The sequence below is a fragment of the Letharia lupina genome (genome assembly GCF_014066315.1).
Source record: "Letharia lupina isolate WasteWater1 chromosome Unknown contig_13, whole genome shotgun sequence".
Lineage (NCBI taxonomy): Eukaryota > Fungi > Ascomycota > Lecanoromycetes > Lecanorales > Parmeliaceae > Letharia > Letharia lupina.
The window spans coordinates 27,256-47,500 of NW_023502982.1; the positions used below are offsets into that span (position 1 = coordinate 27,256).

A 20,245-nucleotide genomic window follows, 5' to 3' on the forward strand; every position below is an offset into this window, starting at 1 on the left:
TTATAATAGAACTTTTTGCTAATAAAAAGATCTATAATATCGATATAGTAGCAATTTAAAAGCTCTAAAGAAATATTAATATAAATATATCGTATTATTTTCTAAAGGATAGATTTAACTTAATCTATCTCTATTATAATAATATATAAATATACTTCTATATTAATAAAAGAATATTATTAAAGTAATAATATCTATTATATTACTTATTAAACCTCTATACTCTTAATATTAAGTTTAAAAATAATAGAATTATATATATATATAATATCTATAACTTCGGCGATTAATAAATAAATAAACTAAACGAACTATATAAGACGCTTATAAAGTCTAAGAATAATAAATAAATTATATTAAACGACTTCAATCTTTATTATATAATATAAGAGAGGTTAAATACTTATATTAATAAGAGAGTAGAAAAACTAATACTTATAGCGAAAAAATTCGCTATAAAATAAATATTATTAATAAAAATAAAAATATATAAAGAAAACTATTAAATAACGATAGATCTACTATTCGCTACTTTAGTATTAATAATAAATATTATTAATTATAATATCGAAAACGATTTCGAAAGTAAATCTAATTATCTTTTAATTTTTATAAAGTTTAAGCTAGTCGTAATAGAGTTAGTATTAATAATACGTTAAAACTTTAATAAATTAAATATCGAGATTTTAAGAGAAATACTCGTTAGAGTTATAATATCGAAAGAGTATTTAATTAATTCTCTAAGAAATAATAAAAATCTTATTAATAACGATATCGATTATTAAATAATAACTATTATTAACTCTATTTAAGCGGCTATAGAGGAGTTTACTTTAATTATTAAATTATCGCTATAGTTTAAACTAGGCTTTATATTAAAATATAAAAAAATATAAAGATATTATAAATTGCTAAAAAGAAATTAGAGAATAATACTCTTAAAGAAAGTATAGAATAAGTATAAAGTCGTTAAAAACTTTAAAAATAATCTAATTAAGAGAATTATTAGAAAGGCGTTTAGAGAGTTTATAGTAGAGGCGTATAAATTACTATAAATAATATAGAAAAAGATTAAGTAAATTAGAAAATAACTTATAATATAGATATATCTCCCTTTTCTATTTAATAAAGATAAATAAAAATATAACGAATTAAGTCTAAAAGTAGATCTTCTTATAAGAACGTTCTTTTTATTATTAATATAAACGAAATTAGATAATATTAGTATCGATATAATATATTTATAAGCTTATCTAATAAGTATAATTATCGTAAATAAAATAAGAAAGACTATAACGTAAGTATCGTTAAAGAGAGTCTTAAGGGGAAACGCGATTTTCAATCTAATTTTCAAAAAGATTCTAAAGCTATTACTTTTTTATCTATATAGAATATTTAATATATATATAACGAATAGCTATTATCTAAAGTACTTTAAAATATTAATAATAATTATCCTTTTAAAGTCGGGTAAGAATTATTCGATTTCTAAAGAATACTAATTAATAGCTTTATTTAACATTATAGAAAAGATAATAAAGTTTATTCTTACTAGAAGAATAGCGTATCTTATAAAGATATATAAACTTCTATCGACTATATATATGAGAAGTCATAGATTATAATTATATAAATACGATATTTACTATCTTCTAGAAAGAATATATTAAGTCTAGAACTCTAATAAAGTAGCTACGATATTACTACTAGATATTTCAGACGTATATAATAAAGTCTCTTATCCTCGACTACTTCATAATCTTCGAAAGTAAAAAATTAATATAAGAATAGTTAACTAAGTAGAATCGTTCTTATTTAATAAAATAATAATACTAAAAATAAGCGAATACTTTATATTAAAGACTTTTTTAGCAATCGAAATTTCTTAAGAATTATTACTATTATCTATACTCTATCTCTTCTATAATTTAGATCTTATTAATAAATATAATAATCGCGCTAACTTAGAAACGATAGCTATTAGCTTTATAGATAATATAAACCTTCTAATAATAAAAGATTTTATCGAGAAAAACTATATCGCTCTTCGTAAAATTCATAACGAAATTTATATAAAGTAAGTAATATAATATAGATCGAAGTTTAATTTTAGTAAATATCAACTACTATATCTTAATAGAAAATAGAGATTTAGTTTAAATTATTCTCTATAACTTAATAAGAGATAATATATTAAGATAAGATAATTTATTCGCTATCTAAAAGTCGAAATTAACTCTAAACTTCTATAAAGCTATTATAATAAGAAGATTTAATCTAAGACTATCAAAAGTATTAATATATTAGCGAGAATTATTAAATTAATATAGGGCGATAATTATAAAAGTATAAGATAACTCTATTAGATAGTAATTATTCTATAAATAATATACTACTACTTAGTATAATATTAATCTAAAAATACTATCGACTATAATAAAACTTATCTCTTATCGCTATAAAGAATTTAATTTTAGATAGAGAGAAAGATAATTAGAAGTATTTAAGGTTATATCTATTTTAATACTTAATATAAAAGTATATCTCTTACTAATTAAATAATAGCTAAATAAGATTATCTTAAAAGCTATCTTATAAATCGCTATTAGTTTAATATATAGCGAGATTATTAAATCACGATTCGAGCGATAAAAGTTTAAAAGAAAATCTAAAAAGAATAGAAAACTAAATCTACTAAAGCGATATATTAATAGATTCGAAGAATAATATAACGATATTAATAAGATTAAGAAACTACGCTCTTTTAATACCGCTTTCAACTAAAAGTCTCTTATAATAATAATTTATAAAACTAAGAAAGTCGTTAAAGAACTAGTTAAAAGATTAATTAATAAGAGATATATAATAATATATATAGATAATAGCGAGATTAATAAAAAGGTAAGAGTATTAGCTATATCGTTAGATATTAATTCTACTTTTAATATCTATTTAGACTTAAGCGACTAATATATAATATACTTAACGAAGTTATATAATATTTTTTAAGCTCTAATTATAATAATTATATATTAAATAAGATTATAACTTAATAAAGTTATAGTAAATATAAATAATTAAATATTAATTTAGACTATCGAAGACTTAGATAAGTACTTAAAATAGATCTATATAATATAAATAGTATAGATTATTAATTCGCTAAGATATCTCGAGGTAGTAATAGAATTATACTAAATTTCGACGTATATTAATATCAATAATAATAAATAGATAAATAGAGAGGCGAAGAAGGCTATAGACTAATAAGAGCGAGTAATTTATAATAAAAGAGTAAAGATAAATACTAATAAAATAGTCTAATTATTAATCATATAGATAAGAATAATATCGACGATTAAGATAGCTATTAGAGATTACGCGATAAAATAATAAATTATCGAATAGACTAACGAGAAGCGAGGTAATATTCTTAGAAGAATTTAACTAACACTATCAAAATAAATATAACTTCTATATTCGAGAGTTAAGCGCGCTAAAACGTCGCTAATAATGTAAATAAAAATTAAGAAAATAGATCTTAAGGCCTTTCTTTATAATCGATAAATATTAGATATAGAGAATAAGGAATATAAATATAGAGCGAAGTAGACGGCTTGATATATCTTTTATAAATATAGACTATTTAGCAAAAAGCGAGAAATATAATAAATCGAAGAAAGAAGAAAGATAAAAAAAAGGGGTTATTACTTATAAGAATATGCTAATAAAATCACGCTACGCCTCTATAGCGACGGACTTTATAAGAAGTACTAGACTTATTAAGCAATATTAAGCCCTTAATAAGAATTAATAATAAGAATTTACTAGAGTATATAATTAAAAAGAAGGATACGATTAAGACGGGAAGACCTTAGCGATATAGAATATATTCCTTTTCAAGAATTAAGTATAGCAAAACGCAGTATCATAACGATAACTTATATAGTCTCATTTATTTGAGATTATATAATTAGCCGAAATGATTAGATAGATTACGTAACTCGCATAGTCGGTCTAGCGATAAGACTTCAGGGTAGTATGATGTAATCAATCAATCAATCAATCAAACCCTAGCCTTGGAATATTTCTGATTGCGAGCTTTGATCAACATCGACGTGGCGATGAGATAAACGTATTCACACAGGATTCAAGTCTCGCTGAAGGGTGCCGCTACTTTGGCCCAGACATGGGTGTCATCGACTTTCTGGGGAAGCGATGCCAGTCGGTTTCACCTCATTCTGAATGTTCAAAAGCTGGCCGAAGCCCGCGCCTTGCACCTCATGCGTATGCCTTAAGAAGGTTTACCCAATTTCGATCGCGTCTTTCAATGGGATTTGATGCTGCTGAAAGATATTCGTATATACCCGGAAGTGCCCGATACCTGGTAATGCCCGATTTAAAATCCGATAAGTCCGGCGCAACACCAAAATATAGGCATTATTTTTGATTTTGCTACATATCTATCTGAATAAAACGTTACACTATATCGAGGCCCTATAATACAGTGGAATACCATGAAGGATAGCCTACTTGTCACCTCGAACCAGCTCTTTTTGAAGATACGAAGAGAGATAGAAGTCCAGTCAAAAAAAAGGCTACTACACCTCCCACACCAAGCCCACTAATATCACTAACGCTCACCCCATCACAGCAACAACAGCAAGATAAAGAAAGACCTACTTCGTAACAGTGGCGAGCCCCACCGTAGACTTCCCCGCAGGCTCCACCACAGGCTTCACTAGAGGCTCCATTACAGCAATAACAGCGGGATAAAAGAGATAAAAGAGATAAGAAGATAGTTAAAGAAAATGAAATAGAAGAAGAGATAGTGAAAGAAGACGTAATAGAAGAAGAGGTGATAGAAGAAGAGGTGATAGAAGAAGAGATAATAGAAGAAGAGATAATAGAAGAAGAGATAGTAGAAGAAGAGGTAATAGAAGAAGACGTAATAGAAGAAGAGATAACGACGATTTTTTCACGATTCGATAGACCGATAAGGCCCAAAAAACGATAAATTAGGTTTTTAGATATATTAATATTGCTAGCAATGAAAGTCCAGTATTATCCTTCATGATTATACCGAATTACCATAGAATTCTGGTGAAAGGTAGGCATCTTGGTATTGCGCCGGATTTATCGGATTTTAAATCGGGCATTACCAGGTATCGGGCACTTCCGGGTATATACGAATAAGCATCACAGCCAGCGCCAGAGCATCAAAGCCGACTCAAAGGAAGAAAAGTCAGAACACCCAATTTGGCTTCAATAAATCATAGGCAGGTATCCGTACGGCATTTCGAGATGTAATGGGTGACTCAGGGAGTTCCACGAGAGGTGCGAGAGTGCACGGACTGGAGAGCGTAAAACAATAAGCTGCATGTTGATATGGTACTGTTAGTAGGTCTATCGCATACTCTCTCTTTGTATTCTTAATTTAGATTCATTATTCACCGTCGAGAGACCAAGGTAAAATACCTCTGATCGCAACAGTGGGACTGTGGGTTAGTGGGTCCATTATGAGGCCATAGCGGTGGTGGCTGTTTGATCAGCCGTTCCATCATTATGCGATATGCATGCGATATGCGATATGCGATAGTAGGGAGACAGGTGGACATGGCGAGTACTATTTGTATGGCCACTGCACCAGTAGTGGGCTCTTCATTCGAATTGTTCTCTTTCAGAGCCATATCATTGTTCTCAGCATACCAGCTATTTGAGGCTATTGCAGTCACATAGATATCATGCAGCTATTCAGCCATTGGAGCCATGCCAGCCATTGGAGCCATTCCAGCCATTTGCAGCCGCCATGCGACCATGCCACTACCATTTGGATACACACTTCAGCCATTCCACCTATAACTACTCACCTCAGCTATCGCAGCTACATTGAAATTTCAATCATTTCAGCCACTGAAGCCATACGGCTATAAGGATAGTCAGCTATTATAGCTATATAGTATGTAGCCATTTCAGCTAAGTCGGCTATCTCAGACATCGCAGCTATTTAAGTATTTCAGTTATTTCAGCTATTTGAGCTATTGCAGTCATGTTGCTATTTCAGCTGTTTAAGCTATTACAGCCATATGGCTATTTCAGCTATTTAGGCTATTGCAGCCAGGTGGATATTTCAGCTATTTCAGCTATTTGAGCTATTGCAGCCATGTGGCTATTTCAGCTATTTCAGCTATTTCAGCTATTTGAGCTATTGCAGCCATGTGGATATTTCAGTCATTTTAGCTATTTGGGCTACCGCAGCCATGGAGATGTCTCAGTCATTTCAGCTGTTTAGGCTATCGCAATCATAAGGGTATCTCAGCTATCGCAGCCATGGAGAACTCTCAACTATTCCACCTATTTGGGCTATCGCAGCTTTGGAGATGTCTCAGCTATCCCAGCTATTTGGGCTACCGCAGCCATAGAGATGTCTCAGTTATTTCAGCTATTTAAGCTACCGCAGCCATTAGGATATCCTAGCTATTCCAGCCATTTAGACTATTACATCGGGCGATGACGCATACGCGTCAAAGCCTTACATCAGGTGGGAAGCCCCATCTAATGCCGGCCATTGATACATCAGGTGGGAAGCCCCACCTAATGTCAGTCATTAATACATGATATCAGTCATTGATACATGATGCCAGCCATTGGTACATCAGGTGGGAAGCCCCACCTGATGTCAGTCATTAATAGCCATTGATAGCCATTGATACATCAGGTAGGAAGCCCCACCTGATGTCAGTCATTGGTACAAGTCCTTCCGCAGAGGGGCTACAACTTGGTATTAAGAGAGTCAGATTCCTACCGCCTTTTCGTCACTCACCCAGCCTACCTACCAATCAGTAACGCTTACCTCTTAAGGCCGTTACCTGCAACATCAATAACGCTTACCTCTTAAGGCCGTTACCTACAATATCAGTAACGCTTACCTCTTAAGGCCGTTACCTGCAACATCAATAACGCTTACCTCTTAAGGCCGTTACCTACAATATCAGTAACGCTTACCTCTTAAGGCCGTTACCTACAATATCAGTAACGCTTACCTCTTAAGGCCGTCACCTGCAATATCAGTACGTGACGCTTGCCTCCTAAGGCCGTCACCAGCAACCTCCGCGAGGTACCAATGTCACTTGGTGTTGAGGGCTATTATTCAGGCCAGTCCTTCCGCAGAGGGACTGCAACTCAGAGCACCACTACGGCACCAGCACCTTCCAGCCCGTCCGCGCTAATGCTGCCGGTCCCTACTACTTACTGCGGTAGGTACCGTCAGGAGTCCTCCTCGAGACCTTCACCCTCTTAAACGACATCTTAGGTTTGAGAGTTTTTCTAGCGCTAGGGGACCTTTTTCGAGGCTATTTGCATATTCAAATGTCCAAAAAGATCTCAGCTGCCCCAGTGTTAGATATGCCCAATCATATATCTATAGATCTACTTATACATACGTGATTTCTGTATAACCTCACTATTTGCGAACACTAATCGCAACAGTGGGACTGTGGGTTAGTGGGTCCATTATAAGGCCATAGCGGTGATGGCTATTTGATCAGCCGTTTTATCATTATGCGATATATATGCGATATGCGATATGCGATAGTAGGGAGACAGGTGGACCTCGAACTTCGATCGTATTTGCACTGGATCCTGGGACCCTAGAGCAGTCGCTTGGGCCCATAAGGAATGAAGAAGCATAATGACTTCGCGTGACTTATCAATCAAGGAATTGACATGGCTTCGCACCACCCGTGCATCGCTAAACAAATCTGCGGTGAGGCGTTTTGTTTCGTCGCATGTTGGTAGTCGGGGGCAGACCACCTCGAAGCCAGCTTGTTGCAGTTGCTGGATGAAGTCGCTGTAGTGCTCGGGCACGTGCCAGGCCCCATGGACTAGCACAATCGCAGGCTTGACGTTTGGAGCCATGACGATAGTTTGTCGATCAGATATGATCAGAGTGGCTGGAGATGCTGATATTGTAGAAGTCCACCTCGAAAAGGAAACCAACCCTACAGAAGACGAGAGCAAGATCAGTCATCTAAGAATCTTAAAATTATTGGTTTGTTAGGCTATTCACATAGTAACAATAATACTGCGCTTTGTGTCTGTAATTCATGACTTCTACATCCGTAAGGCTTATTAAGAATAAGAATCTTGTGGATGGTTTGGTGAGGAGCCCAATATGTGCGGGTATTTGTTTTCATAAGTCCTGCATTTAGCGATTTCGAAATGGATAAGATTGCTTGGCAAAAAAAATCGCGCCCAGCCTCCGACTTTGCTATCAAAAATATATAAAAATTCAGAAGAAACCATGTTTTTCTTATCTATATTCATGAGTTTTTATTATTTATTAATCTTATTTATATTAAAGTTATATCGATTTATTAATTCTATTACTTTTTTTTTTTAGATTAATTTTAAGAGAATCTTTTTGATAACCTTGATTTTGTATAGAAGAGTACGTTCACTTCGTTACTTTACTTAATAAAAATAAAAATTCAGTTTAAAAAGACTTAACAAAAAAAAACTAATAGAACTTATTAAATAAACTAGATTTTATATAGAAAAGACTTCTTAATAATTAATATTCATAAATTTAGATAAGAAAAACATGATTTTTTTTGGATTTTTTGGATTTTTGGTGGCAAAGTCGGAGGCTGAGCGCGATTTTTTTTGCCAAGTAATCTTATCTATTTCGAAATCGCTAAATATCTTATATAAAAAACCCATCTCTTCAAGTAATGATCTCGAAGGGGGCTGTGAGAGTTGTAATCATTTCACGTCTATACGCACTTACGATCTATATTAGAACTTCTCTAGAAGTAATTTACTTCGCTTATCTACTAGTAATAAGAGAATCTATAGAAGTTTAATGAAATTTAGCGTGTGTAAATGTGATTTTAAATCTTGGCAACTAAATCTAAATCGTCTCTCCCGTAAAATTTATATGTAATTATTAATATTCTTTAGTATTAGTTATTATTATTCGATTTTCATTTATCGTAAGTAGATTTTAAAGCTCTAAATTAATCTATATAGACTAATTATAATATTATAAACTCGTTATATCTTATTATTCTATTAATATCGCCTTTAAAGCTAAAGCGTAAGATCTTCTATATACGTATTAAAAGTCTATTATAATTATAGATAAAATCTATTATATCGAGTAAATAATATATAACTAGAAACGAAATCTATAAAGATATAAAATAATAGTTAAATTATATATTATTTCTATAAACTATCTTTATTATCTTTATATTACGATAAAAGAAAGTCTATTCGAGTATTAGCGATAATATTTATAAATAAATTAAGATAAATTAATCGCGTTTCTAAAAGAGAAATAAAGTATTATCGTTAATAGAAATATTATTTTTAGACTTTTAAAATCGAAACGAATTAGTTATAAGAAAGAATAATATATTAAATATATATAAAGTTAGTAACTTCGTAACGCGTAATAAATCTTTATAATAAATATTATCGTCGATTAGCTAGTTATTTTAAATAAATCTATATTTAAGTTATAGATCGACTAACGATATATAACTTATAAATCTATTAATAATCTTATTTAATAAAGTAATAATATAAGAAAAGAGAAAATATAAAGTATTTTATCGACGTATATAATAGAAGACTATCTCTCGTATATTAAAACTAAGAAGAGATTCTTTAATAATAATAACTTTTTATTATAAGTTACGAATTAATTACTATTTTACTATAATTCTTAATTATAATCTCGAAGTATTATAATTTTAAATAATCTTAATATATATTTAAATTAACGCGTTCGAGAGATAATCGAGACTAAAGACTATCTTATAAGATTTTTTTCTTTATATTTATTAGACTATAGTCTTATCGAGTTAATATTTAATATTTTAAAGATCTAAATAAGACGTTATTTTCGTCGTCTACGATTTTACTTTAAGAGTAATTTTAAAGAACTTCTATATTACGTAATTAAGTATAGTAAGTATAAAAATATATAATAAAATACTTTTAATATATAGCTAAAGAGTATAAATTTAAAGGCGATTATAAGATTTTTTAAAAAGAGCTTAAAGTATAGTTACTTTCGATAAAGAAAGAGTAAGAAGATAAATATTATAAATTTAAATCTATCTATATAATAGTTTATTATTATTAATTAAGATTAGCTCTATAGCTTAGCTCTACGCTAGCGTATTAAGCTAAGATCTATCGTTTCTATATATATATATATACGTTATATTTAGAAATCTTATAGTTGAAATTTCATTTAAATTATATTTAAATACTATTTAAGTTTTATATATAGTCTTTAATATAATTCTAACTATTCTTTTAAGTAATAGCGACTTAATAAGCTATTTACTAAGTTAATATAAAATCGAATTTATACGTAAGTACTTTATATTATAGATATCTCGCGTATTATATAGATATAATAATACTATTATTATAATATCGAACGCGACTTAAAGTTAACGAAGTTAAAAGTTAAGTAAAGTTTACTCGCTTTTATATAAATATATATATCTAAAACTTTATATCTAAGTTTTATAGATAAAAAGAAAAATTCTAATAAATTAATAAGACTTAATTACTTTAATAAGATAATAAATAACTTATTTACGAAGTTAAAAGAAAATGAAATTATAATTACTAATTCTTCTTCTTATATATCTATAAGATTCGACTCGAATAATATATAAAGTTAAACTATTTAAGAAGATTCTACGTTAAGACTCTTATATTTTTATAAGTTAAAGAACTTATTTATAAAGAACTTAGAACGCTTCTTTAAAAGTAAAGAAAAGAAAAAGATATTCGCTAATAACGGTAAATCGCGACGATATATAATTAAATTAAATAAATTTAAAGAAGAATTTATATTATCTAAGAAGATAGATAAAGATAATATCGAAAAAGAAGAAATACTATTTAAAAAGATATAGATCGCTACGAGCTTTCTAAATAATATATCTTAATACTTAAAGAAATAATATAACGTAATTTAAATAATAGCTATTAGTATATTCGCTTTTTAGAAATAAATTATAAAACTTACTAATAATATTTATATTAATAAATAAATATATTACTACTTTAATTTAATAGTTAAAGAAATTTATTATAATATTAAAGATACTTTAAAAAAATAATAAGCGATTATAATATATACGTAAGAAGTATTATAATCTAACTAATAATCGCGTTAAAGAGATCTTTAATTTTAAGAAAGAGTTAAATATAAAAACTATAGAAGAGACTCTTAGAGAGTATATTAATTCTAATAAATCGAAGATAATTTAATTATTTACGAGTGTTAATAAGTTAAGTAATAAAAGTTATAGAAATTAATATAGATTACGATCTTCTATAAGATATAGATCGTAATTCTCTTAATCTTAAATTTAATAAAAGTATTCTTCGAACTTTTATTAGATAGTTATAAATATCTTAAATACTTTCTATATCTTATCTTAGTTACTTATATATCGAAAGAATATCTATTATTATATCTAATCTTTTAGAGATATATCTTTCTACTTAGAAACTAAGCTCTTTAATTTCTCTATCTCTAACGTACTTCTAATATTCTTAATAACGAACTACTTTATCTTTTCTTATATCTTATACTTTTATATTAATATATTTAACGTAATTCTAGAGATAATACTTATTATTTATATTCTTATATAAGATAATAGTAATATATATAAGTTCTCTATTAATTCTTAATATATCTCTAGCTTTTTCTTATATATATTTAAGCTAACGAAGAAAACTTTACTATTACTAAAAGCTTTAATAAGAGTAACTTTATTAATAACGATATCGCGAGTAGTATTAATTATTATAATATTATCTTTTATCTTCGAGAATTATAACGTTAATTAGTATATATAAAAGAATAAGATAGAATTAAGTTAGAAAATCTTAAATTTATATATATAGTTAATTATAAATTTAGAGTTACTACGCTCTTTAATTAGATCGACTAAGTTATCGCGGATAAATAAATTAGCGTTTATAATTATTAAAATCTCTTACTCTACTTTTAATCCTTTAATAACTTTACTATTTTCTATTAAAATTTTAAGATTATTTTTTTAAATTATAAAGCGTATATTACGCTTTTAAACGCTTTAAGAATTTCGAAATTTAATCTTATAATTATTAAAGGGCAAGGTATTTAAATATCGCTTACTAAAGATTACTTACTAAAGATCGCTTACTAAAGATCGCTTACTAAAGATCGCTTATTAAATTTACTCGATAGTTCTAATTAAAAAAATCGATTATAAATTTATATTATAGGTCTTTACTCGTATTATATAATAAATAAAATCTAGAATAAGTAACTATTAATTAGAAGAGGAGGATAAATTATTTTAGAAAGGAAATAATAGAATTTAGATAGAAGAAAACGTCTCTTCTAGTAAATACGAGACTTTTATTTAAAGATATATTTAGACTTATTATATTACTAGACTCTAGAAGCTTCTTAAATTCTATATACTTCGCTTCTTCGCTTATTTTCTCGCTTAGCTTATTCTTATTATAACGAGTAAAGATCTATAAATTAAATTCATAATTATTTTATTTAATTAAAGCTGTCGAGTAAATTTAGTAAGCGATTTTTAATAAGCGATTTTTAAATTCTATATATTTGAAGAATTATAAGATTAAATTTCGAAGTTTTTTATCTTTAAAAAGCGTAAGCTATAGCTTATAACTTAAAAAAAAATCTTAAAATTCAAATAGAAAATAAAAAAGTTATTCTAAAATTAAATAATATACATCTATTTTTTTATTAGAGCTGTCGATAAACTTGATAAGCGAACTTTAATAAGCGATATTTGAACTCCTTACGCTTTAATAATTATAAGACTAAATTTAAAAATTCTTTTTTTATCTAAAAGCGTAAGTTTTATTCTATAATTTATAGAAAAAAATATAAAATTTTAATAGAAAATAAAAAAGTTATTCTATATATAAATAATATATATCTATTTTTTTAATAAGAAGACGTAAAAGAACTATCGAGCTAACTTAGTCGATCTAATTAAAGAGCGTAGCGAACTCGAATTTATAATTAATTATATATATAAATTTAAGATTTTATAACTTAGCTCTATCTTATTCTATTATATATATTAATAATAAAGTTATTAAAGAATTAAAATTAGAATAAGAGATTTTAATAATTATAAATATTAATTAATTTATTTATAGTAACTTAGTCGATTTAATTAAAGAGCGTAGTAATTTTAAATTTATAATTAGCTATATATATAAATTTAAGATTTTCTAACTTAGCTCTATCTTATTCTTTTATATATATTAATACTATACTTTTATTTCTAATACTTTTATCTTCTTTTTAAAATTCTTTTCTATTTCTCTTATATTTATAATATCTATTATTTTACTCTCTAAATTATACTCTAAAGATAACGAAGTCTTATCGCGAAGTTCGCTTTTACGTAGATTTATAATAGAAGAGACGAATATTTAAAAAGTATTAAGTATAAGAAAGAGAGCGATATTTACTATAGCGACGTCTACGACTATAAGAATATTTAATATATAAATCTCGACTTTAATATAGTTTAGAATATTATACTAGTTATATTTCGCGCTTATAAAGAAAGATTATATTAATATAGATAGAATAATAAAGTCTTTATAATATTATTAATCTTCTATCTATTATTATACGCTAAGAACCTTAAGCTTATCTTTTCTAACTTCTTATATATCTTATCTTTAATTTTTTCTATAATCTTAACGCTATTAAATATTCTATAAGCCGCTCTTACGCCGTTAAAAGTATCGCTACGATATTCTTTTAGAAAGTTTAACGGGTTATCGAATTTCGAAGTGATGAGCTCTGCGATTAAGGAGAGGGAATCGAATAATTTTTTAGCGAATTAACTAAAGAAGTCTATAGTTAATTCTCGTCTCTCGACGACTATTAAATATAATAGACAAGCGCTAATTAATAAGATATGAGATTCTACTATTTAATATCTCTAAGTAGAAGTATCTTAGACTTCGATATTATATTAAAAGCTATTTTAATTAATAGATAAATATATATAATTAAAAAAAGAAATATGCTATATCATTATTACGGAGAAATATCCGCTTCGGCTTTAAGGTAGATCGACGGCGATAAGTAAAGTAAATAAAAAATCGACTAAAAATAGCGATTTCATATGGTACTTACCTGACTGGACTCTTCCATTCTACTTATAAGTTAAGATCTTACGCTGGCTCGATAGACAACTGCTGTACTTGCCACCTTTCGTATATCGCCGTCGTAGACTCATTCATTCACCTTTCCAATCATCACCATAGAATCTGAGATGTCACCCCCTTGGCCCATAGTCATTTGCGGCCAATCATCAGCCGTCATGCGCGTAGTCATGGAGTTTTCAAAGCCGGAATTCGACCGTCAGCTCAATATCTTCCACCCAAATCACCAGAGCCAGCCCGATCTGACCTGCGAACAGCAATCCACGCCATCCTCTCCCCCGCGACCGGAGCAGCTGAAATCCCAACTCTTCTGCGCGGTGAAAAGCCGTCATCTAGCGATCCTGACGCTGCGGACCTCGGTACTCACAACTATAGCAAGAAGCCAGTGGTCATCATGATGGGTGGCGCCTACGGCGAGGAGGACGCTAAAGCGATGAGAGAAGCGTGCAAGGGCCACCTTAATGTGCCGTGGATTTTGTTCGATAAAGAAAAGCCTATTGGCTTAGAACCTGGGCCAGAGTATGCGAAAATTGTGATAGGAAGGGGAAAAGAGTTGGTAAAGAAGTTGGAAGAGGAAGATAAGTTTGGCAAGGATGGTATCTATTACTACTGAGTGATGACACTAGCTTTCAAGGCCTGTCCTGTCTTGCTTCTCTTTGGTGGCGCCAGGGACAAATACTCTACGTGGACCTTGAATTTGGAAACATCTGTTTGCAAGTCCCTGCATCTACGTTGGCATCGCCATATTTGACAACAGTTTTGTAAATCTGTATCACTTTTATTCACGTGGAGGGCAGGAATCCGAGAGGACGATCTAACAATCATAGACCCTCTTCCTTTGGACCCGTCTCGATACGTATCTGAACTCTCCGTCAAAACTTCCCCATTGAGGAGACCAAAGGAATCAGAAGATCTTATTTAATCTGCTCTTACGGAGTAAAGAGCTTGCAATTTAGATGTAGCCTGCTCGATCACTCAGCCATGTAAAACTGATTGGTGCTGATATATACTTACGGGATGAGTATCTCATGTTGGTCAGCACACCAAATATTACTCCTTCTGGACATTCCTTTACCATTCGACAGATTCTTCTTGCATGAGCGCCTTGGTAGGTGGGGATTTTACGCCCTAGCGGCCCTATCGCTATTTTCAGAACCGCTTTCTTGCGGAAGTAATACAGCGTGTACGATCTCGACAAGCATATTACTAGCTTGACTAGAGCCAGGCCATAGATTATAATATATCGGAAAAAGAAAGGTATAAAGTTATATCAGTGCTCAGGACAATTATAAGTGAGGTAATCGAGTTGACACAGGTGATTTTACTATAAAAGAGACTAAAGTCAGAGACACTAATATCAGAATAATTCCGCCTGAGCTATAAGGATTGAAGATAAATATACGCTCTAGACGCTGTTTTTGATCGCGGTGAACTGCCCAGGTGTTCCCAGCCTTTTACTGTCTTTGTGGCTATCATGTCTTGGCGATGAATGACAATCATGAGTACATACACGAGAGCTTGGACCTTCAGGGGAATCTCAATTCTAGCTTGTTCGGCACTTCCAATAGGATATCTGATCTAGTAAGTGGACCAATGACCAAAAGAGGTAATGGAAAAGAGTGAGAAAATTTCTGTCAACATCTATTCCCTACACATATGGAACAGTCCATATGGACCCAATTCCGGCATGCCTCAACGCTTTCTCTCAACCACCCCATCGACAGCTTAGATCATCTACAAAGTCCATGAAGTATTCGTCGAGTTGACGGTATGGAAAAGTTGGAGTCAACCACAGTATCTTCAAAGAATCTGTCGAACTTGCATTTTGTACATCATTGCAATCATCTACCTACGGTCGTTCACGTTGAAACCAGACGTCCGCTGTACGACGAAACATCCCTCGATAACTCCATTAACGTTTCAATGCAATGCATGGAAGCATGATCCAGCGTTTATTATACGATTAACATCATGACTTCCAACTTGAACTAGACAACTCGACCTCCCCGCACACTTCCAGATCCATCTTAGGAGGAATGGATCACCTCAATCGTGCCAGCGCCAATTGTAGTGCGTCGCCCGCCGACCCTCCCACCACTGAGACATTCATCTTGGATGTCCTCAGCCCATACTGCAGCCTGCAAACACCACGTCGTTATTGCAAAAGGTCCACAGATGGAGAGGCTCGCCGAGCCGTAGGAGATCATGGTAGTGCACTCACTGCCAACTGGATTGTGTTGGACGCACTCTTTGCTGTAACCCAGGTCTTTGAGATTTTCGATGACTTGGGTGACATCTTCAGTCGTAGGGCTGCCAGTGGTAGTTTCGCAGACGAGTTGAACGGAACCAGCCTGCCCTGTCGCCGATGGTACACTAAGCGGCTTGTTAGAGACGTGGAGACAAAAGCGACCCAGACACCAATATCTTCGGTGTTGGTTCTGAAGGACATGCTGCACTTACGCTGGTGCCGGAAGTACATTCTGATAGTCGGGGGGGTATTTAAACACCGAAACAACACGGCAGGGACAATCTTGCCAGAGATAAGACCTTGACTGTATGCCCGAGCAACTGGAGGAACCAGCATTGCCACCACAACTACACCACTGTCAGGACACCACTGGGTTTTCGCAACAAGTAAGACTTACTTCACGCAGTGTGGTTGTAATGTTGCAGGAGGACAGCTAGCTCCGGATGAGGCCAACTGGGAAGATGTTTGGGTAGTCGAAAAGGCCTCTTGTGGTATCAAGAAGGCGTTTCCATCCGCTACCAAGCAGTTCTGAACCACAGCTGCAATGATGAGTACAATCGTTGCGACAGCGATCAAGCCCGTGCCACTCAGAAGCAAGCTGGTTATTAGTCGCCCGGCAGCCACTACCTGCTGTGCTGCTTGTAGCAGCGCTGGAACAAACGGCCCCAGTTGGAGGCTTTGAGCAGTACGTAGCAACTGGAGCTCCCCACCAGGAGCCACCTCTGGAAGCATCTTCACGGCATCACCAACCGCGCTGTCCCAGCTAATCAACGAATCGACCGATCTGCGATGCTCAACCGGTTTATGAACGGCCAAGCAAGCAGCACCGCTTTGTGTCGCTGTCGAGATCGCCTTCATTGGTGCGACGTCACCGGTGGGTACCACTATGAAGGAATCGCCCGAAAAATATCCTGGGCCGTCCGTCGTAGCAGTGGAAATTACCACTGAACTAGTGCACAGTCAGCATAAAGCCCGCAAAGAGTATCTCCGTACCGGTAAGAAGGACTGTTACCCTGTAGCTGTAGCACTCGTAATCAAGTTTGACGTTGAGGGTGTAGCACTCGTAACCCCATCTAACGACGTGGTCAAGGAGAATGTGACCGGACTTGGGTCATCACTTGCAGTGACAAATACCACAAAGCTAGATGGTTGAGCCGCGATCATCTGCGAGTAACCTTCTGGCTGGATATCGATAAGCTGCGGTTGCGCATTTACGTCTTCTAGTCTGTTGTACGACAGAACTACCGAGATCAGCGCTGCCAGAGCAAGGACAGCAATGGCCAAAGGCGCGACTCTTGCCGCAAGGGCATTATCAGTTCTGACGGCCTTTTCTACACTTGATTGGCACTCGGACGAATTGGCTTGAGAGCAATTGCTTTGCACGGCCGCGTGGGCACTGGCCGCTATGCTGGCGCCGAGGTATATTTGTGGAGGCCCGCCCACGGAAGCTGACGTTACGACGACCTTATCAGTACCGAGGTTGGTGGGTATGCTTGCCTGGTGAGTGTCAACCACCGGATTAGACCGGATCAGACCAGATGGACTACGCACCGAGATATTGATCCAAGCACTCGGCGTTGCAATCGTGACTGTGGGGAGGTCGCCACGAGGCACATTAGGCATGCTTGTACTCGTGGGCGTCTGCTGCAGTGACAATTTGCAAGCACAGCACAGCGCTATCAACAGTGCGTGACCCACGTGAAAGCGGGTTGCTGTCGCCATCTTTGCCCAGGTGAGTCAAAGATCTATAGCAGAAGGTACGCCAAATGTTGCAGCTCACTTTTACACTCTCGAGGCCGTAGGGCTGACTCGGGCAAATAATATGCTGCAAGATTGATGTCACAGTCATCGATGAGGTAGCAAAGATCCGGATTTACATAAAACCAAGGAAGACTCTTGATGACCGCTTCTAATAGGGAAATGCTCGAGCCCCGGTTTGATTTTGAGCCTCACGAGGCGTCCATAGGTAACTTACCTCATAAGCTTTTTAAAGAAACTTCGGGGAAATGAGATATACAACCAGATGACCGCTTCTAATAGGGAAATGCTCGAGCCCCGGTTTGATTTTGAGCCTCACGAGGCGTCCATAGGTAACTTACCTCATAAGCTTTTTAGGGAAACTTCGGGGAAAGGAGATATACAACCAGATGGTATACAGACACGAGCCGTGCAAAGTTGGCTACATGCCTGTAACCTTTGATGTGGAGCTCGGGAAATGAGTTTCTAGATGCTATAACCCCCTGAACCCATCAGAAACTAGTCTATCAGATGCAGACATGACGACGACACGGGAACACCTCGGCAATTTCGGTCAGACCTTGGCCGTGAATATGACAAAATGCGATTGTGAAATGCGATTGTGAAACGCGATTGTCTATTATTATTGTGCAGCGATGTTGAAATACATTCTATTGAAGAGTTGTCGCTTAGGTAGATACCTAAAGTACCTAGGTAGCCCCTCGGCCTATTAGCGTGTTTCCTGATTGGGCCTAGCGTCTGAATTCTCTGCACACATAGTAGAGTGGCGTTCTGCCTTACTTATTATTAGTAAGATATCTCGGGTATTTACTCCGTAGTAGTACTTCTAAATAGCCACCAACTAGATACTTTACATACTCACAATAATGGTTGATTATGTGGGGTTGGGAACGCTGAAGTTTTTATATATTTTTGTTGTTGATGCCTCGGGGTGGGGTGCTTTTTTTATGTTGTTTTGTTTTGAACCTGTACAATAGTTTTCCTTTCTTCTTGGTTTTTTTTGTTTTTTGTAAAAAAAATTAAATTGTATTAAAAAAAAAAAAAAAAAAATTTTATACTAATAATAGGAATTGAATTATGCTGGGAAGTTGGGAACAGCTAAACGACGACTAATTCGTCCCTCTTTCTCTCTTTTCCTCTTTCTATCCTACTAAAATATATACTTTTAGTCTCGTTACGAAAAATGCCTCGAGGGAAAATGCCAACACGAGGTGCACATTTCCTTTTCATACAAACAGTACCATTGTTTCATGTTTTTTGAAACACTCGTGAACAAACAAAATAAGTTTTCAAACTTACCTACTTCCCACCTTTTCATACTTTAATATTCCCGTATCTGAGTGCGAAGTTCGGAAAAGTCTTGGATTTTACACAATAATAATCTTCGCCGTGTTGTTCAAGTACCGTAGGTAGCATCTTTGTACCAGGATTTGGCATATCTTCTGTAAAGTATGATGTGTATTAGTCCGTGGGGCGTACCAGCAGTCCCGTCGTGGGTCATGGAACTCGTGGATGGGTATTGGAAACAGGATCACGAATGCTATTAATTACTACGGATGCCATACATAGCAACCGGAGCCTCCACGTCGGACCTTGTCCTCAAGTCTGCAATCACGGCTAAGAATTGTCAATAGGCTGCGCTGATCCCCAGTGCGCGACGACTTCCTTTTATCGTCCTACATAATTTGAGATACTACTATGTATCTGCTAATTGTCTTCCTCGCCCTGTGCTTCTGTCAATCAGTCTCGAGCGTACCAGAAAATGATGTTCCAAGCGCAAATTCTACAAAGGCCCTTTTCAAAAGGGTCGACAATCCCACTTATGCCATAGACGGCACCTGTACCCGCTATCCTCAGGTTCAGGACATAGTCAACGATTGGTTCCAAACGGTCCAAGTTACTTCGCATCGGATCGATCTGGGAAGGGCAGATCCACACTTTCAATACGCCTTCCAGGTTCTTTTTGACACGGACCCAAATAGCAAC

The 20,245-nt window shown here is 33.5% G+C and overlaps 4 protein-coding genes across 4 annotated transcripts in view; 2 read left to right on the plus strand and 2 right to left on the minus strand.

The window, feature by feature from the left end:
• Positions 1 to 7,512: 7,512 nt before the first annotated feature.
• HO133_001553 (uncharacterized protein) lies at positions 7,513 to 7,917 on the minus strand (the record flags this gene model as incomplete). The annotated part of the gene is made up of 1 exon (XM_037292483.1): positions 7,513 to 7,917. The coding sequence occupies one exon, from the start codon at positions 7,915 to 7,917 to the stop codon at positions 7,513 to 7,515; it is 405 nt and encodes a 134-aa protein (XP_037151022.1).
• Positions 7,918 to 14,363: 6,446 nt separating this feature from the next.
• Positions 14,364 to 14,866, plus strand: HO133_001554 (uncharacterized protein; the record flags this gene model as incomplete). Its single annotated transcript, XM_037292484.1, has 2 exons — positions 14,364 to 14,451; positions 14,511 to 14,866. 2 exons carry the CDS (start codon positions 14,364 to 14,366, stop codon positions 14,864 to 14,866), a joined length of 444 nt encoding a protein of 147 aa, XP_037151023.1.
• A 1,414-nt stretch (positions 14,867 to 16,280) lies between these two features.
• On the minus strand, positions 16,281 to 18,223 carry HO133_001555 (uncharacterized protein; the record flags this gene model as incomplete). Its single annotated transcript, XM_037292485.1, has 5 exons — positions 16,281 to 16,626; positions 16,714 to 16,848; positions 16,899 to 17,450; positions 17,514 to 17,998; positions 18,053 to 18,223. The coding sequence occupies 5 exons, from the start codon at positions 18,221 to 18,223 to the stop codon at positions 16,281 to 16,283; spliced, it is 1,689 nt and encodes a 562-aa protein (XP_037151024.1).
• Positions 18,224 to 19,957: 1,734 nt separating this feature from the next.
• HO133_001556 (uncharacterized protein) overlaps positions 19,958 to 20,245 on the plus strand; it is a gene marked incomplete at both ends in the record, with an annotated part of 1,231 nt that continues 943 nt past the window's right edge. Inside the window, one exon of the mRNA XM_037292486.1 lies at positions 19,958 to 20,245. This exon is cut by the window's right edge and continues 58 nt beyond it. Coding sequence (XP_037151025.1) covers positions 19,958 to 20,245 — 288 coding nt within the window.